The sequence below is a fragment of the Gigantopelta aegis genome, chromosome 15 (assembly GCF_016097555.1).
Source record: "Gigantopelta aegis isolate Gae_Host chromosome 15, Gae_host_genome, whole genome shotgun sequence".
Taxonomy (NCBI): domain Eukaryota; kingdom Metazoa; phylum Mollusca; class Gastropoda; order Neomphalida; family Peltospiridae; genus Gigantopelta; species Gigantopelta aegis.
The window spans coordinates 7,974,855-7,993,037 of record NC_054713.1 but is presented as its reverse complement, the minus strand read 5'-3'; the positions used below and the strand labels follow the sequence as shown (position 1 = coordinate 7,993,037).

Sequence of the window (18,183 nt, the reverse complement as noted above, 5' to 3'; positions counted from 1 at the left end):
TGTCGTCAGGACTCTGTAGTCTTCGATGTCGTCAGGACTCTGTCGTCTTCGCTGTCGTCAGGACTCTGTCGTCTTCGCTGTCGTCAGGACTCTGTCATCTTCGCTGTCGTCAGGACTCTGTAGTCTTCGATGTCGTCAGGACTCTGTCGTCTTCGCTGTCGTCAGGACTCTGTCGTCTTCGATGTCGTCGATGGCGTGGCTGTAATCTAATTGCTTTATAAAGCAGTACGTTAATAAAATACTTTTTCTAAAAGAAATTTTAGATCCGGCAAACCAACTGCCGCTTCTCAATTATACTTGGTTTTTAGACTTCCTACATATCTTTTTGTTACATTGGAAACGAAAATCAATTGTTTTTGTGGTTTTTCGTTTAATTTTAAAAAGTTTCGATAGTTCGTCGCCACAAGTTGGACACTTCACAGAGGTTGGCAATAACTTATATTCCTGGCAAAACGATATGGACTTTTGTACCGTTTCCAATTTTTTAAATAAGGCATTAAAATTCAATTTTCTAATGTTTCCACGTTTTTTTTCCCTAATATCAAATTCACTTTCTAAAGATTTTCGCTTATTCGCCATTACAAAACGAATTATGTGGAAACAATAAATGTGTGTCCTTTTATTCACTTTACACCCCCACGCAAAAGCGTGCGTTGTACGTTTCATGCGATGCATGATGCATGCATCAATTCGGCACACACATTATTCACATGACAATCAAAATAAACAACATAAGTGTGCGTGTAAATAACCCATTTCAGCCATTTATTTGAATCGGATTATTTCGGTAACTTTCGGCTCATTCCGTAAATGTGTGTTCCACAATTAACATCAATATATTAACCGCTTTCAACAACTTCCTCAATAGCTCAGTCGGTTACGCAGAAGTCAGACAAGCTGTTGTCAAGAGTTTGAATCCTCGCAAAGGTAAGTATAAGTTAATAAATTGTACTTAATGAAATTAATATGTCAATATAACATTGCAAAGTACCAAACAAATAAGCGGAAGGTAAAAAAATAAAATAATAATAATAATAAAAAAATCCTTCTTTACTTTTTCTTTATTTGGTAGGACTTGTAGTATTAACTGTTCTATTAAAAGTGCACCTCGAACTTTGACCCAGCCGGATGTTATTTGGTTTAGTATTGCCTACAGGTAGTGCGTACACTACAGTCACAGTTCCGTCAGTCTCTGCGACTTTCTTATTTTACCACTCTTTGTATATAATAATAATAATAATAATATCAATAACAACAACATAATATTTATTTACTATTAGTTTTACCATGAGACTTTTTCTGTTGTTACTTTGTGTCGGGCTCGGATCGTCAAATCAAAATACGGGAAATTCCGATGGCTGTACCGCCCCGTTTCTACTACCGAACAAACCGTTCGTAGTTGTATGGAACGAGCCGTCTGGTGAATGTGGCCCAGTGGAACTGAATTTGACGGAATGGGGGATCGTGACGAACAAAGACGACCGCTTTGGTGGCGATGAGCTGACCATTTTCTACGTTCTAGGGGACTGGCCCTACTTTAGAAAGAATGGATCGGCCCACAATGGCGGGATTCCGCAGGTAAGAATTTACATATTAGAACTAGTGACTACTGTATTTAAAAGTGGAGACAGGCGGTACCTCAGTGGTATAGCGATTTTCTGATGGCGAAGGGTCGCCATGAGTGGAGGTGGTTTTTTGTTGTGTTTTTGTTGTTGTTTGGTGCGGGGGGGGGGGGGGGGGGGTCCCATCCCAAGCAGTGACTACGACAGTGGTATGTACTGTCCTATCCTTTATGCAGATTTTGTATGTGTTGTTTTGTTCGGGATTTTTTTTTTTCTTTCTTTTTGTTTGTTTTGTTTGGGAGTTTTATGTAGGAGGTTTACCATCTCAAGCAGCGTCTGCGACAGTGGTATATACTGTCCTGTCCTTTCTGCAGATTTTTATTTCTTATTTTGTTTGAGGTTTTTTTTTTTTTTTGGTGGGGGGGTTGGCTGGGGGTTTTGTTTGTTGTTTTGTTTTGGATTTGTTTTGGGGTGCACCATCACAAGCAGTGTCTACGACAATGCTATGCACTGTCCCGTCCTTTCTGCAGATTTTTTGTTTGTTGTTTGGTTGTGTTTTGGGGGGGTTTGGGGGGTCGCCATGACTGGAGGTGGGGTTTGTTTTTTGTTGTTTTGTTTGTTGGTTTTTGTTTTGTTGTTGGGGTTTTTTTTGGGGGGGTGGGGGGTGGGGTGGTATATACTGTCCATGGTATGTACTGTTCAATCCATTCTGCTTCATCAGTAAGCGTAACCTGAGTAGCCTAAAACGGCTGTTCTGTTTTTCTCTCTACATGAATAAAGTTTCAAAATAACCAAATGTTAGACACCAAATAGCCGTGGGCGGGGCGTAGCCCAGTTGTGAAGCGCTCGCCTGATGCGCGGTCAGTCTTGGATCGATCCCCGTCGGTGGACCAATTGGGAGTAGTAGGACCGCTCACTCAGCCTGAAAATATGTAATACCCTTTACAGCTTTTAGCGTGGATTGTCCAAACAAAAGATGTTCAGGGGCACATTCCACGACATCTATGGACCGTATTAACTGGCTTATGGTTTCTGTTGCTGGGAGCAGGTGACCGTGAGAAACGGCGTCATGCATTATAGCGACATTGTGTCTAGACTTAAAATCAGGTATGCGTGTGTAGTGATTGTATTTTTCAAAAACAAATGTCTTAAGTCCCGCTGGAATCGAAAGGCGTATGGACGGAATGGCATTGCGTTTTCACACTTTGATTGTCGACCTCATGCGAAGCGAAATTTTATTTTTAATTAGGTCTATGCATTGTTTGTGCTCTCGATCTACCCCCACCCCCACCCACCCACCTGGACTCTTAGCTAGTTACGGCGTGCTGCGCGAGTATCGAGTCGAGTACACTGGATCATGGGCGACTGTGACCTTAGTGTACTGCGATCTCGACACCACGTGGAAAGAGGAGACGTGCGCCAGGGGCGACACAGGGGGAACCAAACTAGGCGCCTCAACCGCCAGCGGCGGTTACAGCTGCGTCGACGCCCCCTCCATCTACTCAGCGGAAGGAGACCAGCTCGCCACAGGCGGACAAGTCAACGGACGCACCTAGCGGGACACTGGATACTGCCATATACCAGTCACCACCGCGACGGCCCACATCTACTCCCATGCCGACTCCGGTGAAGCGGTTAACTTTACCTACCGCTCCTGTTGAGTCGGCAATGGATACAGTTGTTGCTACGGCTGCTAAGCGGAAAGCCGTCACACCACCAGACGACCACCCTGCTAAGTCGAAGCCGCCTGTTCCAACAATCCCCCCGCCTGCAGAGGAGGACATAGACCCGTGGGAGTTGGCCTTGGGGAAACTCAAGAGACAATTCCGGGACTACGTCCAAGGGGATACAACAGACACGAAGAAGTTGAGAGGCCGGTACAGCAACCAGAAATGGAAGCCACTGCCGGATGGGACTCACTACGAGCTGCACACCCTACGGTTCAACGACGCGACGGGACTTGTCGTGACCTACCGGCGCCAGCAGATCTTCAGACAAGCGATTCTTCTATATCAGATGGACAGCCCAACTATCCACCGAATCGTCATGACATCGTTATCCAGGACTTGCTCGGCAGGAAGCACCTGATCCCGTCACTGACTGCTGGACCGGTCCTCAACTCTCCGTAGGCGCCAACCTCTCTTAGGACAGGCACCTCCTGTTTTGGGCTTAGTTGGACTTAAAACATTTCGGCCGCTGTTCAAAATGTTATGTTTATTTTTTTTTGTAAACAGTCCGACACAGTTTATTTTGGCAGCCCGTCTAAATTGCTCAAATCACCTTAAAACCTTTTCGGTCGAGCACTCTAATTTTATAGTTTGGACTTAGCTCATTTTCCTTTCTGTCTTTGACCAACTACTAAATTCGTATTCCAAATTCCGCCCACCTCAAACTTACCCCCCGGCCCGGACCATATAGATCGGACTTTAAACTTTTAGACCTTCGTTCAAAATTTTATGTCGAAATTACTTTAAAAAAAAAAAAATTATTCAATAGTCCGATCCTCTCTTCTTTCTCTTATTTATTTTTGGACTGTCCTTCATAAATGCTCTAAATTATATAAATATTCGGCCGAGCAGTCAATTCATTTTATATTTGGTTTGTAAATTTTTATTATTATTATTTTTTTTAATCCTACTAATTTCTTTTACAAATTGCTATTTTCAAAATTCTGTCCATCGGGGCCTGGGTATTGCTATAACTTTGCATTTAATCACGTTCACAGATAATTTTCAAAAACAAAAATTATCGTTATTCTGCTAAAAATATAAATAATGTTTTGCGTTAAAATTACATTTTGATATAAATTTAATATTAAAACAGTCGTGAACGCAATCTCATTAAAGTACATGACGTCATTTTGTGTGTTTGCCAAATCGCGATGATGTTATATTTAGTACCGACAAAGTCATTGGTTTGTAAGCGTCAAATCATCCAGTAATATTGTACGTCACAACACTGCATATTTCTCATTGAGAAAATACGGAAAATATTTTCCCTGTTATGAGTGGTCACGGTGAGGGTAATAGATATAGTTATTTATTAAATTAGTAAAAATTAAGATTTTCTTCATGGTGTATGAACTGCACGAAAACAGGAAGTACTAGTAATGAAAGTTGATCGGTTACCACAGGTATCAAACCAATACACGTCTATTATAGACTGCAGTCTTATAATAATATACTTTCGTGTTTGTCTCGTCTTAATAAAGGGGAAACAAGGCGGTATAGGCCCACAGTTTTGAAAATTTGACCATACGTTATCTCGGTGCCCTCAGGCGTACGCGTCCCATCTTTTGTTTTTTAATATTATGTTAGAATTAAAGGGAAATGCCAATAACAAAACGTTTATTCATATTTGCATTGTTACCAACAGCTATGTACGGTTCTGTAAGTTTTTAACATGGATTATAACTAATATTGTAAAATGATGGAAATACATGGTGAAACGTTTTCAGGCCAGCTCATTTTCTCAAATATGTCCATAATTTTTGACAGAATGTGAAGGGTTGCTCCACATTTTTTTTTTTTTGGGGGGGGGGGGGGGGGGGAGGGGTGGAAGTAGCTAATCCTCCATCTCGAACGCGAATGCTAATAATATACCGGTAACGAGTTTCAACTACAAAGTGATGAAGTGTAAGCTATTCCTCGCTTATGTCCCTTTCCAAATCTGCGGTAACCCATGTAAAAAGCGTGTTTTGTAAACACGGGTAAAACACACACATGTTAAATACACCACGGGTGTATGTCTTGGTCAGGTTTTTCAGCGTTTTACGTAAGCCAGTGTTAAACCTAGGTTTTGATATAACCCGGTGTTTCGAAACCCAGACACATGAAATCGGCCTATATGTTTTGTGTTTTGTCGTTCTTTTGTTTTGTTTTTTGTTTGGTTGTTTTGTTGTTGTGGGTTGGGTTTTTTGTTTTTGTTGTTTGTTTTTTGTTTGATTGTTTTGTGTGGGGTGTTTTTGTGTGGGTGTGTTTTGGGGGGTTTTTTGTTGTTGTAGTTGGGTGTTGTTTTTTTTTTTTGGGCGGGGGGGGGGATGTTATTGTTTTTATTTTATTTTTTATGGGTTTTTTGTTGTTGTTGTTTTTTTTGTGTTTTTTTGTTTTGTTTTTTGAAGTGAGTGACGCACACAGGATTCATGAGACGCCACGTCCCACCGCCACGATTAAAGCAATATGTTCATCTCCGCAGCAAATAAAGAAAATTATATGTGTGGCTGTTATGTAACATTTATTTATTGAATTTTGTAAGACAATAAGGAGCCGAATTTATGTGCTCTGTTTTCTTCTTAAATGCGGATGATTAAAAGTTTGTTTCGTTTAACGAAACCACTAGAGCACATTGATTAATTAATCATCAGTTATTGGATGTCAGACATTTGATAATTATGACTCGTAGTCTTCAGAGAAAACCCGCTACATTTTTCCATTAGCAGCAAGGGATCTTTTATATGCACTTCTCAACAGACAGGATAGCACATATCACGGCCTTTGTCTAGATGTGGTGCATTGGTGCTGATGATTAAGCATGTATTACTATTACAATACGTGTAACTAAAAAACAGGCGTAAATTCGGCTTAAGATGTCTTTTAAAACCGGCCTCGGTGGCGCAGTGGTTAAGCCATTGGACGACAGGGTGGTAAGTACAGGGTTGGCAGCCCGGTACCGGTTCCCACCAAGAGCGAGTCTTAAAGATTCAGTGGGTAGGTGTAAAGCAACTACACCCTTTTCTCTCTCACTAACCACTAACCATCTAACAACTAAGCCACTGTCCTGGACAAACAGCCCATATAGCTGATGTGTGTGCCCAGGACAGCGTGCTTGAGCTTCAATTGGATATAAGCACGAAAATAAGTTGAAATGAATGTCTTTTATATATGCAGAGGCGGGACGTAGCCCAGTGGTAAAGCGCTCACTTGATACACGGTCGATCTAGGATTTAGGATCGATCCCCGTCGGTGGCCCATTGGGCTATTTCTCGTTCAACCAGTGCACCACGACTGGTACATCAAAGGCCGTGGTATGTGTTATCCTGTATGTGGGATGGTGCATATAAAAGATCTCTTACTACTGAGACTAGTCAAATGACTGACATCCAGTAGCCGATGATTAATAAATCAATGTGCTCTAGTGGTGTCGTTAAACAATATATATATATATATATATATATATATATATATATATATATATATATATATATATATATATATTATTATTATTATTATTATTATTATTATTATTCCAACAGGTTGCGAACAGAATAAAACACCTGGAGATGGCTGCCGATCAAATCAATGACGCCATCCCAAATAAGGATTTCCAAGGTCTCGGCGTCATCGACTTTGAGTCATGGCGGCCACTGTTCGGTCAAAACTTCGACTCGCTGTTCATCTACAAGCAGCGATCGGTAGACCTGGTTAAATCCAGGTTCCCATCTTGGACGAACAAGACTCAAATTTGGAACGAGGCCACGAGGGAGTTTCAGAATGCCGCTAGGTAAGTAAAGGCCAGATTACACGGTTCAACTTTTGTTGCGCCACAATTGTTGAAGCTATCTACTGGTCCTAGGGTTGTTTCTAGTTGGCTGCTAGGGAGTTTCGGAATGCCGCTATGTAAGTAAAGGCCATATTACACGGTTCAACTTTTGTTGCGCCACAAATGTTGAAGCTATCTACTGGCCCTAGGGTTGTTTCTAGTTGGCTGCTAGGGAGTTTCGGAATGCCGCTAGTTAAGTAAAGGCCAGAATACACGTTTTGACTTTTGTTGCGTCACAAATGTTGAAGCTGTTTACTGATCCTAGGCCTTGTTTTTACTATTGGCCTATGTCCATACTGTGGAAAACTGTATCATCCTATTTGCATTGTGGCGCCACAGATGTTGAAGCGTTTGTACAGACTTAAATAGGTGAGGAGCGGGACGTAGTCCAGTGGTAGAATGTTCGGTGGACCCATTTGGGCTACTTCTCGTTCCAGCCAGTGCACGACGACTGGCATATCACAAGCTGTGGTATGTGCAATCCTGTCATATAAAATACCTCTTGCTACTAATAGAAAAATGTAGCGAGTTCCGTCTCTCAGACTATATGTCAGAATTATCAAATGTTTGACATTCAGTAGTCGATAATTATTAAATAAATGTGTTCTAGTGGTATCGTTAAACAAATCTTAAGATGAAACTTAAAGATGAAATCTCGCCACACTATCTTATAACAGTTAATAATGCAGAATAGAAACGTATCTGGAGTTTTAATAAACGATATTAACGGTTATTATCATTGGCTTTCACTTTAATATATTTTGTTTGTTTTATTTAACGACACCTCTAGAGCACCTTGATTTATTAATCATCGACTATTGGATGTCAAACATTTGGTAATTTTGACATATAGTCTTAAAAAGGAAACCCACTACATTTTTTCATTAGTAGCGATGGATCTTTTATATGCACTATCCCACACATAGGATAACACATACCACGGCATTTGATATGCCAGTCGTGGTGCATTGGCTGGAACACAAAATAGCCCAATGGGCCCATCGATAGGGATCGATCCCAAACCGACTGCGCATCAGGTGAGTGCTTTAACCACTGGGCTACATTCCGCCCACTCACTATAATATATCTATCATATATAAATCTATCGCGGTGATGTTTTGGGTGGGGTTTGTTAGGGGGGGGGGGGGGTGTTTATTTGTTTGTTGGCTTTTTGTGTGTTGCTTTTTTTTAATATCTATGTTAATATTAGAATAAATTATATTTTGCAGACTGTTTATGGAAGGGACGTTAAAATTAGCAAGATACCTGCGACCGAATGGTAAATGGGGTTACTATGGCTACCCGAGGTGTTACGGAGTGTCACCGAGTCGTTTGACTTGTTCTTACCCCGCCACGTCGACCGCTAATGATGAGTAAGTAACAGGTTTCGCTTACTTGTCGTTCACCACCCCAACCCCCCACACCCTTACCCTCCTCCCCCACATCCTTACAGTCCTGCCCCCCCCCCCCAAAAAAAAAAAACCCAAAAAAAAAACCCCACCCCACCTTATTGTGTTATTATCATTAGCTTTTTTATGCACTGTAATATATTTATTTGGAGACCAATGGTAAAGCGCTCGCTTGATGCGCGGTCAGTCTGGGATCAATCCCCGTTGGACTACTTCTCGTTCCAGCCAGTGCAACACAACTGGTATATCAAAGGCTGTGGTATGTGCTATCCTGTCTGTGGGATGGTGCATATAGAAGATCCCTTGTTACTAATGGAATAATGTAGCGGGTTTCATCTCTTAAGATTATATGTCAAAATGACCAAATGCTTGACATCCAGTAGCAGATGATTAATAAATTGATGCGCTCTAGTGGTGTCGTTAAACAAAAACAAAAGATTTTTGTTCAATCGTCCAATCGTTCAATCGTCACTGGCTATCTAGAGACAGGCCCCGGGACGGACATGCTCGAAACTCTGGTGGTATATGAGCATGTAAAAATTATTCGCACTCGCACTCAATCGTCCATAAGAATTTGACTACCCGTATATATTATCTCATATATTGTTAAAAAATGTAAATATATGTATGTGTATATAGAAATGTATTCTTATTAATATGTAAATATACGTGAGCTAGCATTTGTAATATTTTTTGTTTGTTTTACAGAATTGGTTGGTTGTTCAAAAATAGTATGGGTCTTTTTCCTCGTATCTACACAAACCCGAATACACCTCTAAAACCTCGGGCCGAATTTGTCCGACAGCAGGTCAACGAGACCCTCCGAGTGCAGGCGAAATTTAACGAACTCTACCGACCCATAATGCCTTACAGCATGTGCCAGGTTCGGAAGGTTTTCTTCAACGAGGTAATGTGGATTTTGAAAAAAAAACCCACAAAAAAACAACACCTCACATATCTTAATTAGGAATAACAAACATCAAACCAACACAAACAACAAAATAACTACAAACATAACAAAACAAAACAAGTCATTAATAGTTTGTGGGTAGTTTCTGCTTTGTAGTTTTGCATTGCATGTCAAGTTAGTGCACAGGGCACGTTAAATCAATTATTTTCTTAACGTGCACGGCTAGTTGCTTCTCTCTACTTGCCACATTTAAAATGGCGGGGATATTGTTGTTAAGGTTGTCGTTGAAGATTTATTTTCTTAATATGATGCAAGTACTTCAATTGGGATTTTATCAGTACGGTAGGTTATACATTTTTGGTTTATGTCCATTTGTTGCACTATTTCGGTTGAGAAAGGGTTGAAATATGGTGCCACAAGTTTTGAATACAGGCTATATATAGGGTATGTAACAAGATCCGGACGTAGTAAGAATCACACTTACTACGTCCCACCGGACTAATGTCAAATGATTTTGAATATAAAAATCAGGTATTATTGTCGCTTATTTTGAGAGGTTTTATATAATACAAAAATGGATGGCATACGTTTGCAGTAGGAAAGTGGTCCGTAGGTCACGTTGAGTCAAAGGTCGCGGTATCATATAACATTTCTCATTTCACACAACCTAGATGAAGATACAATTGTTCTGTTTTCTGCTGTAATTTATGCGAACCATTTATGTGTAGGACATTACAGTTAGGGAACGAAACAAAATGGCTACTGATTTGTCAACGAAACTGGGGCAAGTTCAGGTTCTAATAGACCAAATCAGTTCCTATAGCCAATAATGTTAACGTTTACTAATAAAACTGATATAAGCATTTTATTTAAGAGATTTAATTAATATTTTTATTAGCAACCATCATTTTTGCTAAAAAATTGCACTTCCATTTTTGGGGGTACCCTGCGTTAGTTTCAACGTCTGGTATATAAGTTGCATAACAACTGTATAACAAATAAAAGTGTACTTTTTTTATTGTCAATGAATAATAATATTTGCACAAATAATCAATCTTACATATAACTTGTACTACCAATCACAGCCACAGCTGTTTTTGCTCTGTAAACATTTGAACATTGACACGGAACTCTCTTCTTTGGTACCATGCAACCTTCGGCCAGACGTTTGGTGCTAGCGTTTGCTGGACTTGTTTTTACGCTACACTTTTAAACTTCGAGAACCAGTCAAGCGAGGCCGATGTAGGGGTGTACAGTTAGCTCCCTTGTATCGTACATGAACGAGAAATATCCCAATTGTCTCTACCTGTCCCAGCCTGTTCTATCACCAGTGGAAGTTTGACCGCCCAGCTCTAAGAAGAAATAGTAAGTGGGGTCGGCTACTACTCTTTACTACTCTTTTCTGGACTTTACTTTGTTTCATAGTTGTACCGTCTTATATCCTCCGAAGCCAGGCCCGTCTGCGCCACTAACGGCCTTAAGGAGGCCACACACATTAATTGCTATTCCAAAATTCTGTCCATTTCCAATTCAACCCCTCCCCCCTTCTGTTCCGGACCCAGTCACTGGTTAAGTCGGAGACCGTAGCACGTGCTACATGTGCTACTAGGATAAACTGGCTCTGAGCGCTCCTAAGTTAACTTATATACATGCACTAGTGTCGGAAAATGTCAGTTACTGTTGGGGGAATTTCCATGTGGAGGTGAGGTTTGGGTAAGATAAGATAAAATATGTTTAATCATGTAGAAATTCCACATTTGGAAAATCATTAACTTAATGACATAAAAAAAAAACCGTTCTTGTATTATCTTCAGAATTCGGGAAGTGCCACCCTACCCTATCTCCCTCCTTCCGTCGCCTATGTTATACTCAGAATTTTGTTTATCTTTCTGTTGTAGCAAGATCTCGACATTTCCATCAAAGAACCGGCGGACATGGGGGCGTCCGGAGTCGTTTTGTGGGGCAGTTCTTCCCTGTTTCACCTCAAAGACGAGTGTTACAAACTTCAGACGTATATCAAGACCGTACTCGGTCCGTTTGTTATGAAACTGACCAACTTTACGACATCGTGCTACAGAGATCACTGCAGCGGTCACGGTCGGTGCGTACGTAAAGATTACGAGGCTATGACGCAGCAGCACTTGAGGGAAAACAACAAAGCCGCCTGCAGGAAGCCGTCGGCGGAATATGCCGATTCGGCACGAAATCCGAGGACGGAATATGCCGATGCTGCCCGGAAGGCGCCGATGGAAAATACCGAATTCGCTAAACTAAAATTTACCGGCTACGACGATGCTATGCGAAAGAATTCGTTAAAGTTTGTGAACACTTTTGAGGATAATTCTGATAGATTTGCAAACGGAAAAAATGGTCCATATGATAACTACGTCTGCCATTGTTTACGTGGGTGGGGTGGGCCACGTTGTTCTAAACCAGTGTAGATCATTGTGAATTGATGTGCACTACATCATAAAATCGCTGTAGACCTAGTATATTATACATGATATCAAAAGTTAAATGTTTAGTTTTGTTTTGTTTAACGACACCACTAGAGCACATTGATTTATTAATCATCGGCTATTGGATGTCAAACATTTGGTAATTTTGACAAAAATTTTAGAAATGAAACCCGTGACAATTTTTTCATTAGTAGCAAGGGATCGTTTATATGCACCACTCCATAGACAGGATAGCACATACGTGGTCATTTTGTTTGTTGGGCAGTCCTTCCCTGTTTCACTTCAAAGACGAGTGTTACAAACTCGATATACCAGTCGTGGCTCACTGGCTGGAGCGAGAAATAGCCCAGTGGTCCAACTGACTGGGATCGATCTCAGACTGACCGCGCATCGAGCGATCACTTTACCACTGGGCTACGCCCCGCTCCCATACATGATATTAAATGAAATTTCGTCGCCTGTACAAATTGTTAAAGGGATATTCCTGACTTTGCCTCAATTTGTAAGATGTTATCGACTAACAAAGACTTTTTAACGACTGTAATTACATATATCAAATATAGTTTTCTGCATAAAATATTAGTGGCTGTATATTAAACGTGTTTCTGATCGTTCTACTATTTAGACAAGGTTAAATTTCATTTTATTTCCTAAAATAAATTTTTTCGTGCATTCGAAATTATTTGAAGACACAATCCAATTTGGACTTCTTACAAATATTAAGACGACCAGAAACATATTGAATGTACAGACACTGATATTCTAAACAAGAAAATATATTTAATATGTAAGTTTAATCGTAGAAATATTTTATTTTTCGGAAACATCTTACAATGCAGCACACTCAGGAATGTCTCTTTAATTAGCAGACCCTAGTTTTAAACACTACGATGTATTTATGACTATGCGAGCCGTTGTTTGATACTTGAAATCTGAACCTTTTTACTAATTGCACCCCCCCCCCCTCTCTCTCTCTCTCTCTCTCTCTCTCTCTCTCTCTCTCTCTCTCTCTCTCTCCCCCCCCCTCCCGAGTCAGGCCACCAATCTTATCGGAGGTCAGACTCGGGATGAGCGTGTTCGAAACCCTAGTGGTATATGGGCACGTTAAACTAGTTTTTCGTGGAAAGATGTTACTTGTTTGTAAATTAACCAAACTTAATGTCGATTTTAACAAAGTTAAATCTGGTAGCGTTCCTTACGAAAAAAGCTACTCCGTGCTGAGTACGGCTGCCCATAGATATCAGTGGCGGATCAAAAAAATCCATTTTGGGGGGCCTCAGTGACATGAGGTGGAATGGCAAGGAAGGTTTGGAGGGGGATCGTACAAAAATGAAAATTAATATATAATAAAATTATAACTATCGCAAAATGTAGCGCCCACCCCCCGTCCCCCAGATCCGCCTCTGGATATATACGCTATCTGTACCATCTAAACGAATCGTGTATGAAGTATGCAGTTACTACATTAAATCTGTTTGAAAATTATAAACATTTTTTTTTACCTGCATTATTATTATTATTAAAACAAAATTAGCATATAGAAATAAACATCCATTCATATTTATGAAACGTTTTATTTATTTATTTCCATGAGGTCAGGTTAGGTCATAGGTTTTAACGTGCACATTCAGAACCAGCTGTTGTAGCACACGCCTGTCATGGGTGCAGGTGTCGACTTTCGCCGGCTCCTCCGTCCAGGACAGGAAAGGGTTTGGGGGGGGGGGGGGGGGGGGGAGTCACCCGCACTGGCATGTGCAAGGAAACCGGACTGAGGTTTTTTTTTGTTGTTGTTGTTTTGGGTTTTTTGTTGGTTTTTTGTGGGGGTTTTTTTTGTTGTTTTTTTGGGGGGGGGGGTGTCAAGGTTTATTAAACAACACTCAGACACATTACAATGTGTAACAAGAGGACGTTTTCAAATACATCATTAACATACGTGACAAGAACAGGCGTCAACATAGAAATATCTATAGTTAACATAGAACACAAGATATACAATGAAAATAGCTAAAATGTGCAGAGAAACGTCAGTTCACAAGACTAGATAATCTTTTAATAAATATAGGTAGATTTTTTAATAATTGTGAATTACGTAATGATAGCATACCTTTCTTTTTAAAAACGATAGGTTTAATTCTATAATATTGTTTTATTTAAATTTTTTCTAATGTTTTCAATATTATAATTTTTACAATTGAATAAATAATGGTATTCATCTCCAATATCAGTATTACAAATTTGCATATTCTATTTTCTCTAGGAACGTTAAACGATCTGCCAGTTTCGATTGGTAATCTTAAATTTGACGTACACAATTTAGTTATCCAGCATCTATTTTGGTACGATAATCTTGTTTTAAATAATGTATAAAATTGACCTCTAGAAGCGTTTGCAATGTCCGAGAAGCACTGTTGTATACATTTTGGTGCTAATGAATTTGTAGGATTAAAGCCAATTAGAAATATTAATGTTGCGTAATTTTTTAAAAGTAATTTCGCGCATTATTTAGAGTGGTTCATCAAAATTGAAAATGGAGCTAATTGGAAATATTTTATTTAACGACGCACTCGACACATTTAATTACGGTTATATGGTGTCGGGCATATGGTTAAGGACCACACAGATATTGAGGGAGGAAACCTTCTGTCGCCACTTCATGGGCTACTCTTGTCAATTAGCAGCAAGGGATCTTTTATATGCACCATCCCATAGACAGGATAGCACATACCACGGCCTTTGATGTACCAATCGTGGTGCACTGGCTGGAGCGAGAAATAGCCCAATGAGCCCACTGACGGGAATCGATCCCAAACCTAGCTCGTATCGAGCGAGCGCTTTACTACTTGGCTACGTCTCACCCCAGAGCTAATTGGTTGATTTGATTTAGTTGGTCGACAGGTAGCCCCTTATTTCCATGAGTTACAAGATACCTTTTGTATGCATTTCCCTCAGAGAGGACATCACATACCACGATCTTTGATATATCAGTCGTGAAATACTAGTTGAGACTGAAAAAAAAATAGGTCCAGCGAGGGAATTCGAACGTTCGACCTCGGGCGAGCGCTTTTCCGACTGGACTATATCCAGCCAACTTACATTCTAATAGCATACTTTTCCGACTGGACTATATCCAGCCAACTTACATTCTAATAGCATACTTTTCCGACTGGACTATATCCAGCCAACTTTCATTCTAACAGCATACTTTTTCGACTGGACTATATCCAGCCAACTTACATTCTAATAGCATACTTTTCCGACTGGACTATATCCAGCCAACTTACATTCTAATAGCATACTTTTCCGACTGGACTATATCCAGCCAACTTACATTCTAATAGCATACTTTTCCGACTGTACTATATCCAGCTAACTTACATTCTAATAACATACTAGATTTTGTTTTAAAGTTTGTTTTGTTTAACGACACCACTAGAGCACATTTCGTAATTCTTCCACGTAGTCATTAGAGTAAACTCGCAACATTTGTTTTCCATTAACAGCAAGGGATCTTTTATATGCGCTTCCCCACAGACAGGATAGCTCATGTGAATCACGGCCTTTTACCAGTTGTGGTGCACTGGTTGGAACGAGAAAGTACCCCAGGCGAGCATTCGGCCGACTGAGATCAATCCCGCTCCATACTAGATTAAAGCACGAATAAGCAAACTTTGAGGCTCAAAGGTACAGTGCCGGGGTTCGGGATTTCTCCCGTTCCAACCAATGCCAAACGACTTATATACGCCCCCCCCCCCCACCACCTAAAACATTAACGCAATGTAGTAAACAAAGTTTGTTTTGTTTAACGCCACTACTAGAGCACATCGATTTATTAATCATTGGCAATTGTATGTCAACTACTTGTATGTCAGCTACATTTCTTTGTTCAGTTAGTTGCAAGCTATCTTTTATATGCATCATCCCACAGACAGGATAGCACATACCACGTCCTTTAATATACCAGTTGTGCTGCACTGGATAGAATGATAAATAGCCCAATGGGCCTACCGACGGGGATCGATCGTAGACCGACCGCGCATCAAGCGATCGCTTTACCACTGGGCTACTTCCCGCCCTCAGTGCTTCTGTTTTCATTTCATTTCAACTTATGTTCGTGCTTATATCCAATTAAGGTTCAAGCACGCTGTCCTGGGCACACACACCTCAGCTATCTGTGCTCTCTTATCCAGGACAGTGGGTTAGTTGTTAGTGGTTAGTGAGAGAGAAGATGGTGTAGTGGTCTTACACCTACCCAATGAGTTGTAAAAACTCGTCGTTCTGGGTGGGAGCCGGTACCGGGCTGCGAACCTTGTACCTACCAGTCTTACAACGCCACCGAGGCGGGTTCTTCTGTTTTAAAAGACTTAATCATTAAAAATAACCATGCACAAAAGAATGCAATCCATGATGAACTTAAATTATGTTTATTATTAATGCTAAACTCTTTGAATACACATGATTGTGCTAACTAAATTTACAATTACGGCTCAAATAGTCGGACAAATTGGTATAGTTACTTAATTTGACATTTGTCATTTCAATTTTTTATTCACATTAATGTTAATTGACTACAGATGTATTTATGTGCATGTGTATATGTATATGTGTATGCAATTGTAATGCATTTATGTCTGGAACACGCTGTGAAATGATCACCGGCCTCGGTGGCGCAGTGGCTAAACCATCGGACTACAGGCTGGTAGGTACAGGGTTTTGCAGCCCGGTACCGGCTCCAACCCAGAGCGAGTTCGTAAGGGCTCATTGGGTAGGTGAACTAGTTGGAACGAGAAGCACTATCTTGGGGAGAAAAATTTATTTTTTGTCCTCTGTATTTTTACTATTTTAAAATAAAGATAAAAAAATTTATATATATATATCACTTGCCCCCTCCCCTTCCCCCATGTACAGATTGTTCCTCCCTTCATTTCAGATATCGTTTCTACGGGTCTGCGATGCGGGAATGTTCTATTATTGTCGTAATTCTTGAAGATCATGGCATTGGGCCACAATTTGAAAATGTATGGCAGGAAAAAAACCCCAAAAAACCCCAAGGAAAGCCCGTGGGAATTTTGAGGGGAGTGCTTCCCCTCCCTCCTCCACTCGAGAACAAAAATGTAAAAAAAATTTGTCCTAACCCACCCCCATTCCAGATATCGTTCCCACGGGCCACAAGGGGTCTTTTTCTGAGACGCTCACCTCCTTTTTTAATGACCTAACATGTCCTCCTTAAGATAGACAAAAAGCGCACTTGTAAGCCTAAAAAAGAACCCTTTTTATTGATAGGGGATGGTGAGGGGCTATATTTCTAAAAAAAACCCTTTTTAAGAACCCTTTTTATTGATAGGGGATGGTGAGGGGCTATATTTCTAAAAAAGAACCCTTTTTATTGATAGGGGATGGTGAGGGGCTATATTTCTAAAAAAAAGAACCCTTTTTATTGATAGGGGATGGTGAGGGGCTATATTTCTAAAAAAGAACCCTTTTTATTGATAGGGGATGGTGAGGGGCTATATTTCTAAAAAAGAACCCTTTTTATTGATAGGGGATGGTGAGGGGCTATATTTCTAAAAAAGAACCCTTTTTATTGATAGGGGATGGTGAGGGGCTATATTTCTAAAAAAGAACCCTTTTTATTGATAGGGGATGGTGAGGGGCTATATTTCTAAAAAAGAACCCTTTTTATTGATAGGGGATAGTGAGGGGCTATATTTCTGTAGTTACAGTCATGATTGTCCCTTTATTAAGTATCCTCATTCTTCACGCATTATTATGTTCAGGAACGGGAATGAATATCACCTTATTCAAACAGGTGTCCAAAACACGTTCCAGCCAGTGCACCACGACTGGTATATCAAAGGCCGTGCTAAGTGCTATCCTGTATGTGGGAAAGTGCAAATAAAAGATCCCTTACTACATTAGAAAGAATGTAGCGGGTTTCCTCTGATGATTACGTGTTACAATTTTCAAATGTTTGACATCTAATAGCCGATGATTAATTAATCAATGTGTTCTAGTGGTGTCGTTAAACAAAATAAACTTTAGAAAACAAACCTTCTGTGTCCAAACAGGGCCGAAAGAGGGTGTTGGGGAGTGATGGGGGCGGATAACTGTGTCCCTGTTTACTCGAGAACGAACATGTACTTTTCTATTTATTTATTTTTTATATTATTATTATAATTATTTGTCTTAATTATTACTATTTTAATTATTACTTATTTATATTTGCGCTTTTTTATATACTTGTATAAGGATACAAATCTGTAGTATCCCCCCCCCCCCCCCCCCCCCGGTTAGATACTGGTGACCGT

The 18,183-nt window shown here is 40.2% G+C and overlaps 1 protein-coding gene across 1 annotated transcript; it reads left to right on the top strand.

The window, feature by feature from the left end:
* Positions 1-1,132: 1,132 nt before the first annotated feature.
* Positions 1,133-12,306, top strand: LOC121390123 (hyaluronidase A-like). The gene is made up of 5 exons (XM_041521857.1): positions 1,133-1,578; positions 6,814-7,061; positions 8,330-8,473; positions 9,218-9,416; positions 11,318-12,306. Exons 1-5 carry the CDS (start codon positions 1,288-1,290, stop codon positions 11,858-11,860), a joined length of 1,425 nt encoding a protein of 474 aa, XP_041377791.1. The 5' UTR covers positions 1,133-1,287; the 3' UTR covers positions 11,861-12,306.
* Positions 12,307-18,183: the final 5,877 nt, after the last annotated feature.